The sequence below is a fragment of the Hypomesus nipponensis genome, chromosome 6, assembly GCF_054491055.1.
Source record: "Hypomesus nipponensis isolate SF chromosome 6, ASM5449105v1, whole genome shotgun sequence".
Taxonomy (NCBI): Eukaryota; Metazoa; Chordata; class Actinopteri; order Osmeriformes; family Osmeridae; genus Hypomesus; species Hypomesus nipponensis.
In genome coordinates this window covers 12,087,501-12,106,245 of record NC_140366.1, presented here as the reverse complement: position 1 = coordinate 12,106,245, position 18,745 = coordinate 12,087,501, and the positions used below count along the sequence as shown (strand labels likewise).

Below are 18,745 nucleotides of genomic sequence, written 5' to 3'. Positions count from 1 at the left end.
TGTAACTGTATCCTGTACGCCTCACCAACTGGCATAATGGTTTAGTTAGCTGTAAGGAATGAATCACAGTGTACAGTATCTGCACCTGATTTCTGGTCATGCACCCCTAGGCCTAAAGAGACCAATGGCGTTCTGAGAGGACGCTTCATGGAGCGCCAGGCAGCCAACTCACACAATAGCTGGACACTGTGGCCCTCGCACGGAACAAGAACCTTGCAAGAAAGGTAATTCAAAGAAAAAAAGAAGAGAAATCATAATAATAATAAATTATTTTTGTTTTCTAAATTTTTTAAACTTACAACAGTGTTTAAGAATGCAATATGTTAAAGGACAAAATGGACACCCTTGAAGACATGCCTGGGGAAAATGACTGCATTGAGAGACCCCTGAGTCAGCTGGTTCTGTGGTTTGGATCCTTGGTCCTGAGGAACCCCTGTGTTGGCTGTAAGTTGTTTTGCTTATGTTATCTCTATATTAGATCTACAATTGTGGCTGTTCAAAAACTATGTAACTATTACTTTTTTGTGACTACAGTATGGTAAACAATGAAGATGTTGCATACTGACAGGAATTTCATGCAGATGGGTGACTTCCCCACTCTAGCTGACCCAACAGTTCTCAATTAGTCAGGGCTGAACATCGCTGAGCTGAAAGGGTGGCAGACCCCGGATGTTTAAGCTCTTAGTTAATGGCAGTGCACCTCGTTGGATGGTCTCCTACCAGGGTCTCCGGTTGTTCAGCCCTAACCCCTTTAGTTTGGAGGTTTTGGAGACCAGGAAGTGGATGTTTGCATGGGAATACACCTGAGCCCTGCAGAGAGGAGGGGATGAAAGGGCAGAGCAGCAACCAGGGACGGAGCCGAACCTTCGGCAAGAAGACAGAACTGTGTGAGTAGGCTAGGGACACACATACAGGACACATTCAAACACACACACACATACACAGGTGTTCACTGCACACAAACCCGCCAAAGTCACCCTCTCAAATGTACATACACACACACACGCACACACACACACACACACACACACACACACACACACACACACACACACACACACACACACACACATACAAACAACGTACACCCTTCCTAGTCACAGAGTCTGTCCTCATGTTCTTTTCCGAGCCTGGCAAGGACCCTTTCATCCCAAATGGTCTCGGCCCCTGTGACTTGCACTTGTTACATTACGATCTTAGCAGGCGCAGTGGGCCAAAAGCACAGTGAAGGTCAAGGGGGCCAGAACGCAGAAAGACTCAAAGTTATGCAGGGCTCTTGGGTATCCCTGGTTGGTGTCTTGGTTCTAATGCTTCATACTAAATGCATGCTATACACTACAATGTAAAAAATCACACACATTTTACCCAGATGATTCATCAAGTAAATGGATAAACTGGACGATGAAATGCATTCACTTTTTATCTCATTAGTTGTGCAGTAGCCCTCTGTTGAAAATTATGTCAAGCTCCTATGACATAGAAGGCATTTTTTTTATTCTTCTTCCTTTAAGGGCAAACATTGAATCACCCTCTGTGAACAATCGTGGCAATGTAGCCCCTCATATAGTTAGGTGGAAGATAAAGATCTATATGGTAGTCATAGCACACCTCGACTCATCAGCTAGTTGTGGTTAGTGGAAGGGAGCTCGGAGAGATTGTACAGTAGAACATGCAATTTGGCTTGGTTATGACCAGCCCCAGCACTGGCCTGAAACAGTCGCCCTGTTCACCCTAGTAAAGTGTAGTCTCGTCTGGGACACACCTGGTTGAGAATACCTTTGAACACTTTCAACATGAGCAAAATTTCAGGTACACTCCAAATATCATCATTAAATATTTCAATGTGTATAAAAGAAAAAAGGGCACTAAAAATAAAAACACTCATTAGTATAATACAATACAATATAAATATCGACACACGCTTGTCAGGAGTCCTAGAGAACCCCTGCCAAGTGTTTACACCCACCAAGCTTATCACTCAACCTAGAACCTCAGTGAAAGTAAATGGGAGCCATGTTAACCCAGAGGGGATGAGGGTTTGTACACAGAACGGAGTAGGCTGCAGTGGGGAATGGTAGAGGAGTTTCTGAAAGGCAGTCTTTGCACCACACACTGTTTCTGTGCAAGATTTTAGTTTGATTGTTTTTTTGTTGAACATTCACATCATATATATGCTGACATTTCTTTTTTTTTTTTTTTTTACCTTCATGTTCAGCCCTGTTTCTTGTACAAAATGTTTCAGCATTTATAAATGAGTGTTCTTTGGAATGTTTTAACTTCTCTATTTGTTTAAACACTTCCTCTGACAACCCCTTTTGTAATACACATTTGTCAACACATCCCTAAATATTGTGCTCTTTCTTCAATCCCATGCAAAGGCTATAATTAATGAGGTACAATAAACAGTTTTTTATTGATTTCATAGTTATGTTTAGTGTCTATCATTACATATTCATATTGCCTCATCAAATGTCACAGTAGTACACTGCCAGGTGTGGAAATGCCCATATTTGACATGCTGTGAGAGGTTACTATCAGCAGGGGGTGCTCATTGTCACAGATTTAGAGAATGCGTGGACTCTGAATCAGTTATTTTGGGTTACTTCATAAGTTTAGGATTTTCAGGACAGCTTGTACCTGTATGTGCTTAGGCAACAACCTCTGTCTGGAGAGGAAAAAGTGTCACATGAAATGCAGAGGATAACTTCTTTCAGGACTGGAAATGTGCTTTTCATACGTGAAATCGAAAGAATCTTACATGTCCTATTCTTTGATTTACCATAGCCTGGTTGAATGATATGTCAATGTGTCTTCAATATGTTGGGTCAGTAGATTTCTTGGTTTTAGAATGTTAAATAGTGTTGGGGTGCAAAGACCATGCATCCATCACTAGGAGTCCTCCATCATTCCCATCATGCTTTGCACCAGTCCCATGTCACTGGGACACACATATGCCCTTCACAAAAATACACAGGTAGAGTCACCAATACAGTAAATGCATTAAACACTCATCTTATTGACACACTCATACAGTATATACACATTCACACATAGAGCTCCCCAATGAACCAGGGGAGGTTAAATCCTGTTTTGAAAATCTATGTCACATAGGTTAGAATGTATTTTTCTCTTTATGTTTTTTCCAAAATAAACTATGATCATATGTCTATATATATTGTATTGACAGATTCTCGGTTGACAACACACACAAACATGATCACACACACACTCACATACACACATAAACACTCATACACATCCTGGATGAAAAAGTTAATGATCAAGAGTGAGAGAAAAGCACCAAATGGAGGAGTTTGAATCCAGAGAGAGGAAGAACAGAATGGTATAGAGAGAGTGAGGATGAGCGTGTGTGTGTGTGATAGAGTGAGGGAGACAGAATGCCTTCAAAGGGAGGACTCGTACTGCAGGAGTTCATAGAGGAGCGGGCCGTCTCTATACCTGATCCCCACCGCGTTGGGGCTGATGTACTGCAGCACGTTTATGGTCCTGCGGAGACGGCGATCCACAAAGTGGGCGTCCCAGGCCGGGTAGCGCTTCCTGGGCATGTCTATCTTAATGAGCGGCCCCTCTGGCCGGATAGGTCGGCCAGTCGCATCCACTGGCTCCGTAGACCTCACCTGGAACACAGGCAGACACGTGTCTGTGGCTGCATCGTCCGATTCGATGTAGTCCCCAGCAAAGCCCCTAGTAGGGGTGGCCTGGGACCCCCGGGGCCCGGGCGTGGGGGCCATGGGCTCAGCCTCCGGGGGGAGAGGAAGGCCCCACAGCAGCTCGGCACAGCAGGAGCTGGCTAGCACCCTCAGCCGGGGGCCCATAGGGTGCAGAACCCCGTAGTAGAGGACCATGCAGGCTACGCCAGAGGCAAAGCACAGGAAGACCCCGCAGAGCGCAGAGGAGGCGTAGGCGTCAGTGGTGGCCGGGTCGCGGTAGGCATACCAAAGGACACTCAGCAAGGCGTTCTCCAGCAGCACCACCGTGTAGTAGGCCACCATGCGGTAGCGCGTCCGGCCCTCGCGCACGTTAAACCAGCAGAAGACGTAGACCACGCCCACCACCATGTTGAACAGCACCTCCTCCCACTTGGACATGCAGAAGTCGGTGCCGCCGTGGATCACCCAGAAGGCCATGGCGCACCAGTGCAGCACCACGAAGATGCCAAAGTAGAGGTGGAACACGGAAGCGAAGAGGGCAAAGGAGAGCACCCGCGAGGAGATGGTGAACAGGCGCCAGAATAGATGCACGAGGGCGCCACGGTAACTCATACTCTTCTTGTCGTCACGTGAGTCTCGTAGCAGCTTGTGGTAAGAAGCCAGCACCCAGGCCAGGGACAGGAGCGAGGACACAGCAGAGACACCTGGTGATTAGGCGAAGGAGATATGGAGAAGGAGATGGGGAGAAAGAGATGGGGAGAAAGAGATAAGGAAATAGAGAGATAGGGAAAGACAGGATGTAAGAAAAATAGAGACAGGGAGAACAAGAGAGCGAAACAAAGATAGGGATGACGACAGAAAGGAGAAGGAGAAAGAAAGGGAGAGACGAGGGGAAAGAAAAGAGATATAGAGAAAAAAAAAGTGGGGAAAAATCAGACAAAAGAATATGTGTAGAGAGAAAGAGAGTGAAGAGGGTGAATTATGCAAGAACATAAAAGCTGTCAATAAGGGCTGAGCGAAAACCTGCAAAGCACCATTACACAATGAAACTGTGGAGCAGATAACAAAATGTACATTTGGTTATTTCTGAACACCACTGCAACTGTCAACGCGCTTTCATTGTTTTTCACATTGTGAAATATTACTTTAAGCTAAACTAAAATAAGTTTGGGGGAATTTTATCATTTCACATTATGGGCCCTATCTTGCACCCAGCGCAATTGACTTTGTCAACGACGCAAGTATCATTCCTAGTTTGCACTCGACGCAAAGCGGACTTTTCCCTCCACAAACTCACGTCGGTAAATTAGGGAATGACCGTGCACTCCCGGGGGAGCGAAAAAAGGAGGCGCATTCCGGCGCAAACGTTCCCTGGTGCTATTTTGCAGTTTCAGCAGCTGAAATTACTGTTTACTACACCAGTCTTGTTTCCTAAGACAGTCCATGTTGATAGAGACATCAGCATAGCTGTTAGTGCCACCTGCAATGTAAGAAAGGGTTCAGCATTATAGACTGAGCCGGAACATACTACAACTTACTGGAAACACTAAGCTGATGTGGCAGTAGATTCCAGATAGGGAATTTCCTACAAAAATGCAGTTGGTTCATTCTAGAAATTCGGTGACAGTATGTCTAGAGTTGGATAATGTGTAGAATGCAAGTTGAATTTTAAGAGACTTTCTACAAAACCAAAGTGGAATAAGAAATTAGTTAGTCTGAAAAATGCAACATCTGAATCACAAAACAGATATATTGTATTACTATTGACGGTTATGTCATTAACCAATAAAAGACATGTACATTCAATTAATAAACTTTGACAAAAATGTTTTGACAGTAATGTTACTGCAGCTTTGTACTAAACAACCACTTCACAAAAAACAAAAACCAGATGCATACCAACCAACCAACAAAACAGACAAAAACAAGGAAGTAGTAGTGGTCCCAGGCTGGAGCCTTAGGAAACACCTTACATTGCAGCCTCTCAGTCCTGTTCCTCTGAATCATGATGCAGAGCTGCAGCACCAGCTGGGGCGCGCTCTCCAGGAAGGCCTCCAGCAGGCGCAGCATGTTGACGTCTGCATACTCGTACATCATGGCCCAGTAGAATCGACGCTGGTTCTCCTTCTGACGATGGCTCTGAATGCCCAGATACATGGTGCGGATGTACCTGCAAGCAGATGGGAGAGAGGCCACATAAAAGATGATGATACGATCAGGTGATTTTGAGTTGAAGTTCCTGTATGCTTCATTTATAATTTGTGCTTATTGAAGACAAAGTGTTTGAAGATTTGGTTTACTGAGTTTAGTTTAAACATATATAGTTAGTTATATATATAGTTACAAGTTTATGTGTTGGTACGCAATTGGTATTATTTATTGTAGTTAATAAAATATCTACAATGTGTGAGGTATGGAACATACCTCACGCATTTCTGCATTTGTACATAATTGTCAACGTGTGAGAATGTTGATTTTAAGTCCACTATGTCTACATAAGGAGCCACAGTGGAGTTCAAGAGGGTTTGATTGTGTGGAAAGAGAGCTTTCTGGTAGTGTGAGCCAGTGGCCCAGGCAGCTGTGTGTCAGAGCATCGATTGTCTAAACAGGTTAGATGATCCTATAGTGCCATCATCCCCAAACCATTTACTGGAATATAAGTTATTGACAACCTTCACAATTTCATTTCAGACCCATCTGTTTTTCATTTGATTTAACATGTAATAAAAGAAGATATCCCTGGGTGAAGATTTTGAGGTGTGGATTCCGAATCATCAATGTAAAGAGCGGGTAAATTGTAGCTGTTTCTTATTGATAAGATTCATTACAGCCCGGTATGGCAGCTCACGACGGCATTTGACCAGCTGAAAATCAAGACCCTTTTACTCCACCGCTTCTTCCTTTCCACAGCTATTCAGCAGGTTACATATACTGCATGTGTAATAACACTGAGACAACACTAGGTGGCTCAGTTAAACAGGCGTCCCAGTGTGTTCTACCTGCCCGCGACGGAGGCATCTGTAATGAGATGGAACACTCATGCTTACAAAGTGTCGTAAATAATGAGTTAAAAAGCACTTTGATTTGAATGACTTTAAAACTAAAAGTGGTCACCACTGCCAGCTCTGTGGGAGTTCTCCTGTTCATCTTTCATTGTACTGGTTGTTACCCCATCTCTACCTCTACCCCTTCTCTTCTGCTCCACTTTGCTTCAGCTGACACACACTCAAGCAGCACACTTACACTGCAAACCATAGTGATCGCCACTTCATTCACATTACGCCCTGTGTGTACTCGCTTCTCTCATGTGGCGGGGTATTGCTAGCACTTGTGTAACAGTCCCACTCTGTGTTATTGTAGAAAAACGTGCCACTACAGCTCTATCACCTGGCTGTGATAATGATGCCATCTGCTGTGCCAACATTCATTCACTGTTAAGGCCAAATCTTGAGGTTCCTATAGGCTAGTGTGCCACCACTTTGGTGAGCCAGGGAACAAGAAAACCACTGAAGCACAGAAATGCAGGACCAGTTAGTCAGGAACCTGGGGGGAAGAGCCAGGGAACAATACAACTGGAGAACAAGGTCAAAAAGGAAAGGACCAGCAAATCAGGGAAGGGAAACCCCACAGAATGAAAGAACAGGAGAACCAAACAGAGCCAGAACCAGAGAACTGGGCGGTGCAGCAATCAAAGAACTACCACCAACTTTTAAGGGACAAGGCACATTCTTGTGCTTAGTGAAATGTAATATGCAGCTCAGTGCTTTGCAATGGCTAATTAAGATCTTAATCATTGTTGGGATTGAGGTTGTTGTTGAAACATAATCCTGGAGCCGGCAATTATACAGACAGCGAGCAGCCAACAAAGTGGTGTAGACGTTGCTGTGGCCTGTGGATCATCTTTACTGTGTCTTTGAAAACGTTAGCAGGCTACTGTGAAACCTTTCTGGGAGACACTCCAGAGGAAAACAAAGATAAAAAAAAAAAATGAGGGACTGCAGACTAAACCAATCCCTAGCTTTAATGCTCACTATGCCAAAGCTCAACAGTACAGTAGGTGACTATACGCTGTTAACCCCACTCCGCCCTTTCCGAAATACAATCATTGGGAGATCCACGCTAGTTAAATTGGTTTACAGTTCCTCTTAGTTGGGAGCTGCACCATTGTGTGGGGGGTTGGTCTGTGGGGGAGCTATCGGACTGGGCTGACAGTGTCCAAATAAATCTACCACTTGATGTGAAAGCAGTCAGCCGAGGACAATGGCATAGCAAGGACAGGAATAGCCTGGCCAGTAGCCCTAGCAAAACAAACTGTCAGGCTGGGATTCTAAATCCAGGGCCTTAAAGCCTGACACTCATTTGGACCTAACCCAACTTTAAAAAGTGATTGTTAGTGCTTGGAGGCTGTAGAATGCAAGGCTGACATCTTTGTTATTGTTTTGTCTGTCTTAAGAATTCAGCTGTTGAATGTTAAGTGCTTGTTTGGTATGTTGAATGTTAAATGTGTTCAGGTAAGGCTCATATAAAGGCTCATATATAGGCTCTTATTTTGAGGGTAAATTGTTTGTGGTAGAACACTGACATACCCTATGTTCTTAGATATTTCACTTTAAACAACATACTCTGTAATAATCTGGATTCAAACTTGATCGTAAAAAAAAAAAAGGAATATAACTGCAATAACTTTGTCTGGTTAGAGATATGAAGTAAGGGAAAGATAAAACATCTGCACTGACTTGAGAATTCATCATACTATAATTTTATTTTTACCTCTGTACTGTCAGGGGTACATATAATACACAGTACGTAATATAATGTCTTCTACACACACTTTTTTTTGACTACTCAGAGGGGACGAGGCATGTCTAAAGATTTTGATATGAAGACTTTGTCTATTACTTTGGCTAGCCAGTTGCTCAATTAGCTAACCTCCAGAGACAGCTAGAGTTTCCCACTAAGGGAAGAGGGAGGCTGTGAGGAGAAAGCCCCCCTCCCCCCCAACACACACACACACACACACACACACACAAATGCACACACAGGTAAGGCTTAAGGTCTGGACTGCTACTAGGGTTCAAGGTCTCAAAAACAGCTTCAAGATAAAATAAACAACTGTATTGTCGATATACTCAAGAGTTAATCACACATTTAGGACTATCCTACCCTCAGAACTACAGTGAGGATGATTATTGGGTTTAGTGAAAATCTGTCACCACAACTTGGCAGCTCATTTACACTCACTTGTGGTAGACACAAAGCCAGTGTTCTCACAAAATCCTTTCTTTGCAGTCAGTTAGGTTGTGGATTGGAGGAGTGACTGTGGTCTTAAGGGGATGTTAGCGTGAGCCAAGGAATGCTGTCTCAGGACTTTTGGGAGACGAATATGGAGAACGTGATGGAACGTTTAGGGATCAATAGTTTAGGCCTTGGAGAAGAACCACCATATCCAGAGGTAAAGCCTGGCATTCTGTGACATTTTCAGTCTGACTGGTAAATGTCAGCTGGAACTAACCAACCTCCGTTTTCACACTAATGGCATGCCACAGAAACCTGGAAAAGGTTTATAAACTTCTTATTTGGCCAGATGTTCAAGTGAACATTCTGGATGGTACACGACACTCGCCTTTTACAATGATGGCATCCCCGGTCCATGTCCCAGCAGGGACAAGGAGATGTTTTTCTGTTGGTTGCCATAAGGATGGCACATGGTACTACATACAGTGAAGTCAGAGTAACAGTAGACATTTTGATGTTCTTCTCAGTGTGTCTTTTCATTTTAAATCCTTAAAATGTTTGCAAAAAAAATACTGTTTATGCACTGAGTTAAGAGAAAACAGATTCAAATGACAGTCAGATCCCTAACTCCACTACCTATGTTTTTTTTTTTTTCAAGCACAAAAACAATAATAATTCATTAATTACCACTAATAATATCGATTTAATCTGTTTATCAGTGATGATATTCAGTCCGTGTCACTGTCACATATCACATAGGAATGACCCTGTTTCAGATGTTCTTGTTTTTCTGTTCCCCTACAGTTTCAGAAATAGCACTCCAACAGTTTTGGTCACACCACTGTCAGACAAATTTGAATTCCACTCTATCATGTTTTCTAACAGTGTCATGGTCACTGTTACAAAAAGCCTACACAGAGCTCAGCTCTTTCTTTCTTTCTCCCCCTCTCTCTCTCTCTCTCTCTCTCTCTCTCTCTCTCTCTCTCTCTCTCTCTCTCTCTCTCTCTCTCTCTCTCTCTCTCTCTCTCTCTCTCTCTCTCTCTCTCTCTCTCTCTCTCTCTCTCTCTCTCTCTCTCTCTCTCTCTCTCTCTCTCTCTCTCTCTCTCTCTCTCTCTCTCTCTCTCTCTCTCTCTCTCTCTCTCTCTCTCTCTCACACACACACACACACACTGTGAGTAGCACTACCATTGCGCTACATTAGTTTTCCATGAAAACACACAGTGTTGTGTCATCATAATGGACACTCTCATTCAAACTCGTCAATTCACCCTAACTACCAGCCCCAACCCTTCTTACCCTGCTCAGTCCTTACCTCCCTCCCTCCCTCCTTCTCCACAACTCATGGCTACCCATGAATTATTTGTGGCAAGATCATAGCCATAGTTCCCGCCTCGTTAACCAGTGTGCACATGGCCTAACAGCTCGCCGTCACGCTGGTCAACTGTTTGGCACCATGGCTGGGACAATCTCTCCCTTGACGACCTCACCTCAACAACACTTGGACAGCCTCTTACAGTAATTACTTAAAATATCCAGTAACATGTATTGATGAGAAACCAAACAAATTATACTTTCTTTTTGTTCGAAAAAAGCACAGATTTTTTTGTTTTACAAAGATTACTGTCTCGTAAATGAGTATTACGTGGTATATTGGTAAGTGAAAATTATAATTGGGTGTTGGTTGTAATGAATTTTTGTTAGATGAAATCTGTGGAAATTGCTTACAAAAATGTGCACAAATGATGTATCACTAATAAAATCAACAATACATTTTTTGAATGATTCAGATACACAGGCTGTTTCTTTATAGACTACTTGAAGGTATGATCTTTGAAGGCTACACACACACACACATACACACACAATCTGTGTGGTTGACCGCCTGGTCAAGTCCTCTCCTCCAAATACATTGACTGATGAGTCATTCGGTCAGCCTTACACTAATCCCTCGAGTGGGCGGAGGGTGCACCACACACAAAAAAACAGACATACTCTCTCTCTGTCTCTGTCTCTCTTTCTCTCTCTCTCTCTCTCTCTCTCTCTCTCTCTCTCTCTCTCTCTCTCTCTCTCTCTCTCTCTCACACACACACACACACACACACACACACACACACATACACACACACACACACCACACACACACATATTCTTATATATAAAATAATAGTTCATGCATTCATACCACACAGAAACTTAACCGGATTAGCTGGCATCTGAGGCAGACCTGAGTGGTTTAGGGTTCAACTGCTCACATATCTTGTCATGAGCTGATTCATCAAGGGATCTCAGACACGGTCTCACCCAGGCAGAGAGTATCCAGGGGCCTGTGACTTCAGTGCTCTCAGTGCTCTCAGTGCTCTCAGTGCTCTCAGTGCTCTCAGTGCAAAAACCCAAAATGCTATGAGGGTTGTTGTGACGTGTTCCTATATTTGTGTGTGCAGCATGGGTGTGTGTATGTGTGTCAGAGAAAGAGTAAAATATAGAGTGAGCTTGTGTGAGTGTATGTCTGGAAGAGAAAGAAAAAGGCAGACAGAGCACGTTTGTGTGTGTGTGTGTGTGTGTGTGAGTGAGTGAGTGAGTGACTGGCATGTGGAGGTGGCAGTAACAATCAGATGAGTCATTTTTTGAAGTCGCTGCGGAGGCGAGGTGGGACCTTTCTCACATGGGGTCCAGTTAGAGGCACCTTGGCTGCCAACCAGATCTGAAACACACACACCAACCACAGAGCTGCACACACACACACACACACGCACACACATCTGAACACGTCTCCCACCTTCCCCTGTGGGGAAGAATCCAATTTCTCTAGACCTTTGGTGCTTTCCTTCCCTTCCGTCTGCCCTCTGCCTGCCTGCCTGGCAGGGTGTGGGGGCTCGGTGTTACAGACTCTTGTTTTCTTATTTAGCAACTCAAACACAACCCTCTTTCACCCCTCCCTCCCTCCCCCCTCCCTCCCTACACAGTATCTGTCTCCGCAACTGCCTCTCGTTCTCCCTTCTCCGTTCCAACCGTCTTTTTTCCATCCCACAGGAAAACACCCCAGCATGTCTCCTGCTCCTGGCTCGATTGATTTCTAGTGCAAGTCAACGTGGCACGAGCTGTGGCTTCATCATCTGTTCATCTGTCTCCCTCTCCAGTGGGTACGTCTCTCTGGTATCTCTTTCACTTGTGTCTCTGGGAGCCCTGTCTCTTATTTCTCTGTAGTGTGTCCCCTGGTATCTCTCGTCTCTCTGCCTGTGTAGTCTCTCTAGTCCCTCTTTTTCTCTCTGTTTCTCTGGGCTCTCTGGATTTCTCTTGTCTCTCTGGCTTATGTATCTAATCTCTCTGTCGCTAGTGTCCTACAGCATTTGGCAGGAGGAGAATACTTGAGAAAGTGTGCAGTGATAGCTAGGGGCCCCTCTGTCCTGCTCTGGCAGTCATTAGAACATGTCCATGAAACGCCCGTCATAGTTCATGGGATTAAGCCTTGGTTGGCATAGTTGCAGTCCTCAAAGAGAATGGTGAAAGCTGCCTTTTTATTTAAATGTAGACTTTTTCATTACAATATGACAAAGTTGTATTGGTCATGTTAGGGGTTATGTGGAGGGTTCTTTGATGTATGACATCATCGGGGCCACAGCTAGTGAAGTATGAGAGGTTGTGTGTCTGAGTAGCCCACAACAGCCTTTCCATAAGGAAACAGGGAGCACCTTGTAATACAAATGAATAAATAACCATATACGCTACCTATGTGACTGGTTATAGAGGAAAATCAACTTCTGTGTCCACAGTACTGTATCGCCTTTTTTAGTTCAAGCAATAGAACAAAATGTCAGAGTGATTTTCTTTTCCAGTTAATGCGAGAGCCAGCTCTGTGTGGTGCTGCAGAGCATGACGCTCCATCAGAACCAGAGGCATGGCGGGATCCTGAGCCGAGGAGGAGCGACACCACCACATGACCAGCACCGTGGCAACGCTGCGCTACGCCTCGTCACTTTCCTGTGTCTGTGTCAACCGGTTGGACTAAACTACCTCTGACACCCCTACAAAATATTATCACCATTATCATAACACGCCATAAATACACGTCAATTAACACAGTCGGTAACAAAAAGTGATTAAGTATAGATGCGAATGCCACCAGAATACCAGATTCTAGATTAATTATCCAATGGAATTTAAATCAGTTCAATAATCTGCAATTTTAGCAAAAGGAGAAATATGCAAATGAATATCTAAGTACTGTTCAGCTTTCAGGCAAAGCAATGCAAATCATTGTCACATGACTTGCATAATTGAATTGGCTTCAGAGCAAACTATTCAGTTGTCAGTGATGTTGCCTTTTTCATGTGGCGTTGCAAAAAAGCCATTTCACATCACGCGTCTGTGCATGGAGCACACACAGTGACCCTCAGCATGTAGCGAGCAGTCTACACTCCTCCCTCCCTCCCTCCTTCTGTCTTTCTCTTTTTTCTCTCTCTCTCAGTAATGGCTACGGTCGTTTGTCACCATTAGCAACGGTGCTCAGGTAGCGCTACATGGAGCCACGCTCACGTGACCATGAGGTCACCACTTTGAGGAGGGACGTGCGTTTGCGATGAGTGACGCAGGGTCCACACTCGGCTGTCCACACTTGGACACGAGCTTCAGGCTCAGCAGGCGACCCTGGTGAGTTCAGGGGCCGTTTGCAGATAATGAAGGAGCGGGACGATAAGGAGAAGCAGATAGAGAATCTGCTCCAAGGAAGACATTCAGATAAGGGATGTTGATGATAGCTGGGCTGGGTCTCAGCAGTTATCAGCATGCCTGGCAGGCCAGTATTCAGTCAATCAAGATGAGAGGCCTGACTCTTGGACAAACCTCTGATAGCGAGTCCATTCACCCAACCTAGACTGGGCAGACAGAGTAGGGGGCAGTTGGTCGTGTGTGTGTGTGTGTGTATGTGGAGAGGGGTGGTAGGAGTGGTGGTGAAGTAACACAGCTTTTCTGCTAGGTTAGTTAATGGAGTTATTGATGACATTGATTTCTCACCTCCCTCCCAACATACACACACAGACGCACACACACACACACTCCAAGCCCCTCTCTACTCCCCACTCTGAGCAGGTTGAGATCCAAAGGCGTAGATGTAAAAGAAAAATAGCAATTACCAGTGCATGGATGTGTAACAGGCTGGACATAATAATCATTAACTGTACTGTTACTGACTGGACACATTGGACTGGGCACGTTTGGCAGTCCCGCTTGTAGACACACAGTGCTACGTTCCACCTGCTCCAGAACACGGTCCCGTCTGCCTGGCTGCTCAGGCAGCCTCATGGTGGTAACTGAGGAACACCGGAACTTCCTGTCTGCCAGCAGGAAACAAGATATGGGTAATGGAAGTCAGGTGGCTGAGCGGTTAGGGAATCGGGCTAGTAATCAGAAGGTTGCCGGTTCTATTCCCTGCTGTGCCAAATGACGTTGTGTCCTTGGGCAAGGCACTTCACCCTACTTGCCTCGGGGGAATGTCTCTGTACTTACTGTAAGTCGCTCTGGATCAGAGCGTCTACTTAATGTAATTGGGTAAAAAACACCACCCTTTTCAGTATCTCACCTGTTTTTTTCCCCCAGCCAATGGGCAGGCCTTGGCTTTGCCAAAGACCTCTTCCCAGACTCCAGTTGGGCGTAAAGGCTGGCCTATGCCAAGGGCGGCTTCTGCCAGTCAATGAGCTGCTTAAGTGCCATGCAAGGGGATCCATGTTTGTAAAAGTCAGTTGGGGCATGACTTGCCTGGCTGGTTTAGAAAAAAGGCTGTAGGCTTGTAGTAGCAGTTATATTTTGGACTCTGGGCACAAATAGGTGTTTCCATTTAATCTGGAAAGCATTTTAAGAGACCTTTCAGAACTGATTGTTTTACACATGATTTCAGAAGGGACGGATTCAAAAAATGGAACAGACATGCTTTGACTGAGAAGGACAGAATATCTAGTTCACAATACAACTCGTTTCGGAACAGACATTCACACAAAACAGGTTGGGGTAGACGTATCACAGAATCCCAAAATGGCAGTTTAATGTAGGCGACAGTCGGGCAGTCCTGGTCTCTCCCATGTATACCTCAGCAGACAGGAGAGAGAAGGATTTGGCCGTGAGGTCCCGGTCTCCAGCCCCTCCCTCCTGTGGAGGTTCGAGGCCTTTCTTTCTCAGGACGCCTCAGATTAGTCTGGATTAAACGGAAAAGGTTGGATCTGTTTGCTTTTCACCGAGCACAGACTCATAACAGAGAGGCCTGCTACCCTTTCAGTGTTTCAGTGTCAGCACTCCTGTCACATGCTGAGACACTTCATGTTGAAGTTTATTGCACTTAAGACTATAATTAGCAGCAGTAGTTTGTGGTGTTACGGTAAAGATCTTTCCTGACAGACGCAGGAATCAAAGGTAGAAGATTGAAAGCTGTTTGTGTAAAACTCTTTTGAAAGCGTTGTGAGGCTTTGGTGTTTGTGTGCCTTTATACACCCATCCAGGAAAGGAGTGTTTGGACGTTAGGGCGTTTTGGAGGCTTATGTGGATTTGGCAGGCTCGTTTGTGAATGTGGTGTCATCACTTGTCCTGAGGAAGATGGCACCAAGATGGAGGGAGGAGAGGAGCCAAGTCAGCAGACAGGGTGGTGCGGGGAGAGAAGAGGGGAGACAACCACCGAGAAACTGGAGAGGGAGGGAGGGAGGGAGGGAGGGAGGGAGGGAGGGAGGGAGGGAGGGAGGGAGGGAGGGAGGGAGGGAGGGAGGGAGGGAGGGAGGGAGGGAGGGAGGGAGGGAGGGAGGGAGGGAGGGAGGGAGGGAGGGAGGGAGGGAGGGAGGGAGGGAGGGGGAATGACAGTGGGAGGGGGAGAGAGGGAGAAGTAGGGAAAAAGACAGAGGAAAATCCAGGGAGGAGAAGCACAGAGAGAAGTGGCAGTGTGACGTAACATCACAGAAAGACAGCAGAGGGGAGAGAACAGGGAGAGAGCAGAGAGAAACGTCGAAAAAGAGACCTTTTTGAGAGTGAGGGCGGGCTGAGGGGAGGCAAAGTGAGAGGTGGGAGACAGAGAGAGGGAGAGGTGAGAGACAGAGAGCGGGAGAAACCCGGGAGGTAAACTAATCACTGAGCACGCAATGCAATTTTCTGGCTCTGTGCCTCCGCTCTACCGTACTGCCCCCTCCCTCCCCCTCCCCCTCCCCTCCACTCACCCCTCCTTTTTGTCTCGGGGGTTCTTTTTACTATTCCGCTCACACACTCCGTCTCCCGCTCCTCCATCAGACTGTACCAATGCACATGCACACCCTCGTCGCCGCACCCCTCTGGATCAACCCAAAATGGTTTAACCCAGCCTGACTCCCAGCATTTATAAATGGAAGGTAGGAGGGTGGGGGGGGGGGGGGGGGGGTAGCAGTGGGGGGCTGAGGTGGACTGGGCTGTGTCTGAACAGTCTCAGGGATAGACGTGGGGGATGGACATGATAGGAGTGTTTGCAGGAAACACCTCCTGCATTCAACAAGAAGGGGACACAACATATGACGCAGCTTCTGCATTGCTGTATGTTAGGATGTGTGTTTGTGTGTTAGGATGTGTGTGTGTTTGTGTGTTAGGATGTGTGTGTGTTTGTGTGTTTGTGTGTGTGTGTTTCCAATCCGAGAGGAGAGCATTTAGGACACATTTGATAGCGCTGCAGTAACGTTGGAGAGCGGTTGAGGCGGTAGAGTAGGGCTCTCTCCCCAGAGTGTCTGTGTGCCTGCCTCCCAGCTTAGCAGAGCCTTGATGATGATGATAGATGTTTGCTCCAGACATGGAAATATGGGAGGCGGCTCCTCACATCTTCCACACGTAAAACACACACAGAAACCCTTTGCGCACACGCACACCCTCACACGCACATTCTCACGTGCACACAACTCACACACACACAAACACAGATGCACACACAGATACGAGCACATTACAGTATATTCCTAGTTTCTATTACAGATATGCACCATCTCTTTCGGTAATTACTCACACATACACACACATGCAGGTTCTCTCTCACACGTACAGGCAGACACACACACTACACGCACACACACAGTCTGATGTATTCTGGGAACAGTTGGGGGGTCCCCTCCTCCCACCCTCCACATCTCCCTCATAAAAAAGATGCAGCATTTGAACAGGATCAAGCCATCCATGGATGTCTTTAATTTCCAGTTATCCAGGCGGTGATACCCTGGAGAACACAGCACGGGGGTTCTTAGAAGAACACGGCGCCATTTTTACAACAACGCATCAAACTGCGGGAGCGATTATTCATGTAACACACATTTAAAAAGAGAGAGAGAGAGAGAGAGAGAGAGAGAGAGAGAGAGAGAGGGGGGGGAACTACAACCCCCCCCTCCCCTTTCCCTGACCACACCCATTAACACAAAACACAGTCCACCGAAGACACACACAGACGATCAAACACACTCTCCCACACGCTCTCCCACACACGCCCACACACACACACACACACATCCTCTGCCAGCCATAGCAGTGTTACTCACCCTGCTTCCCACACCATCATACCATGGAGCTCTGAGCTGCGGCGCTAACTGGGGGACGGGGGGGGGGGGGACAGGCAGGAAGCATATGTGTGAGCCCCCAAAGCCGTCAATCTGTGCTTGCCGTGACAGGCGAGGGTCTGAGGAGAACGTGTTGTGACAGATCAAAAACATTTTCGTAGCGCAGGGGAGGGCTGGCGCTGGCCTCCTCTCTCCAATCATCCCTCACTGCACCACGCCATTGCTACAGTGCTATCACAGGATTCCTCCTGTCTGACATGTTCAATATCTGACAAGGTACCTTGCCTGGCTCATCGTCACGTATGTATCGCAGCTCATTCTCAGTGAGCATACTGGATCTCCTCACAGGCATGCTGAAAGGTTTTGCTGATGGTGGGTTACAGACACACAAACAGCCATGGATGGGCTCAGAACAATGACTTCAATGCTGTTCATTTTGTTTGTGTGTCGGTGCATGTGTGTGTGTTTGCATGTGTGTGTGTGTGTGTTTGTGCATGTGCGTGTGTCTGTGTGTGTGCGTGTTTGTGAGTGTGTGTGTGTGTGTGTGTGGGACGAACAGATCAATAACAGGATCCTGGGAATCCACTGATCCTCAGTAGATCTATGCAGGAAGAGCTTCACTGCTGACAGGGCAACGCCCCCACACACACACTGAAACCACAGGGGGCAGAGAGACAGAGAGGGAGAGAGGGAGAGAGGGAGAGAGGGAAATGGAGAGAGAATGCGAATGAGTAAAACAGGGGGTGGGGCAGACAGTAGATGCCCATGGATAGAATAATGTAGGATATGCTTAAGTGGAAGAAAGGAGAAAGAGAGATGTTCTAAAAGGGACCTCCCACAATTCTATCCTTCATCAAAAGAGCAAGAGAAGGCTAGTCATCATCACAATATATGTAAATATGATGCTCTTAATAAGAAAGTATCCTGTTGGAAAACAGGATTTCATTCATATACTTTGCATCTCATATTTAGATGTTGTATACATAGTAAACATTGACCTTCAACCATTAGTCAGTAAACATAACTGATAACTAGTAACCTTCATTGACTTCCCCACAGTCGTCTGCCCCCTCCCACTTCAGCCATATAAACACAGTCAGTCCTATAGGAGCCAACACAACTCTGATCTCCTGGAGACAAAATGGCTCCTCTGTGTCACTAAGGTCCGTTTAGCCATGTTCTCTCTCCCTAGGTAGGACAGGAGGCTTTGTTCAGCAGATCAGGTGACTCCCTGAAACAGAGATCGACCATTACTGATACAGAGCACTTTGAGGTGGAAAGATGGTGAGTGTGTGTGTGTGTGAG

At 46.0% G+C, this 18,745-nt stretch overlaps 1 protein-coding gene across 1 annotated transcript in view; it reads right to left on the bottom strand.

The window, feature by feature from the left end:
• Positions 1 to 3,404: 3,404 nt before the first annotated feature.
• The window catches only part of xkr6b (XK, Kell blood group complex subunit-related family, member 6b), a 36,653-nt gene continuing 21,312 nt past the window's right edge, over positions 3,405 to 18,745 (bottom strand). The window contains exons 2-3 of the mRNA XM_084700191.1: positions 5,645 to 5,841; positions 3,405 to 4,375 (exon numbers count right to left, since the gene is read on the bottom strand). Coding sequence (XP_084556317.1) covers positions 3,405 to 4,375; positions 5,645 to 5,841 — 1,168 coding nt within the window. The remainder of the gene's footprint in view (positions 4,376 to 5,644; positions 5,842 to 18,745) is intronic.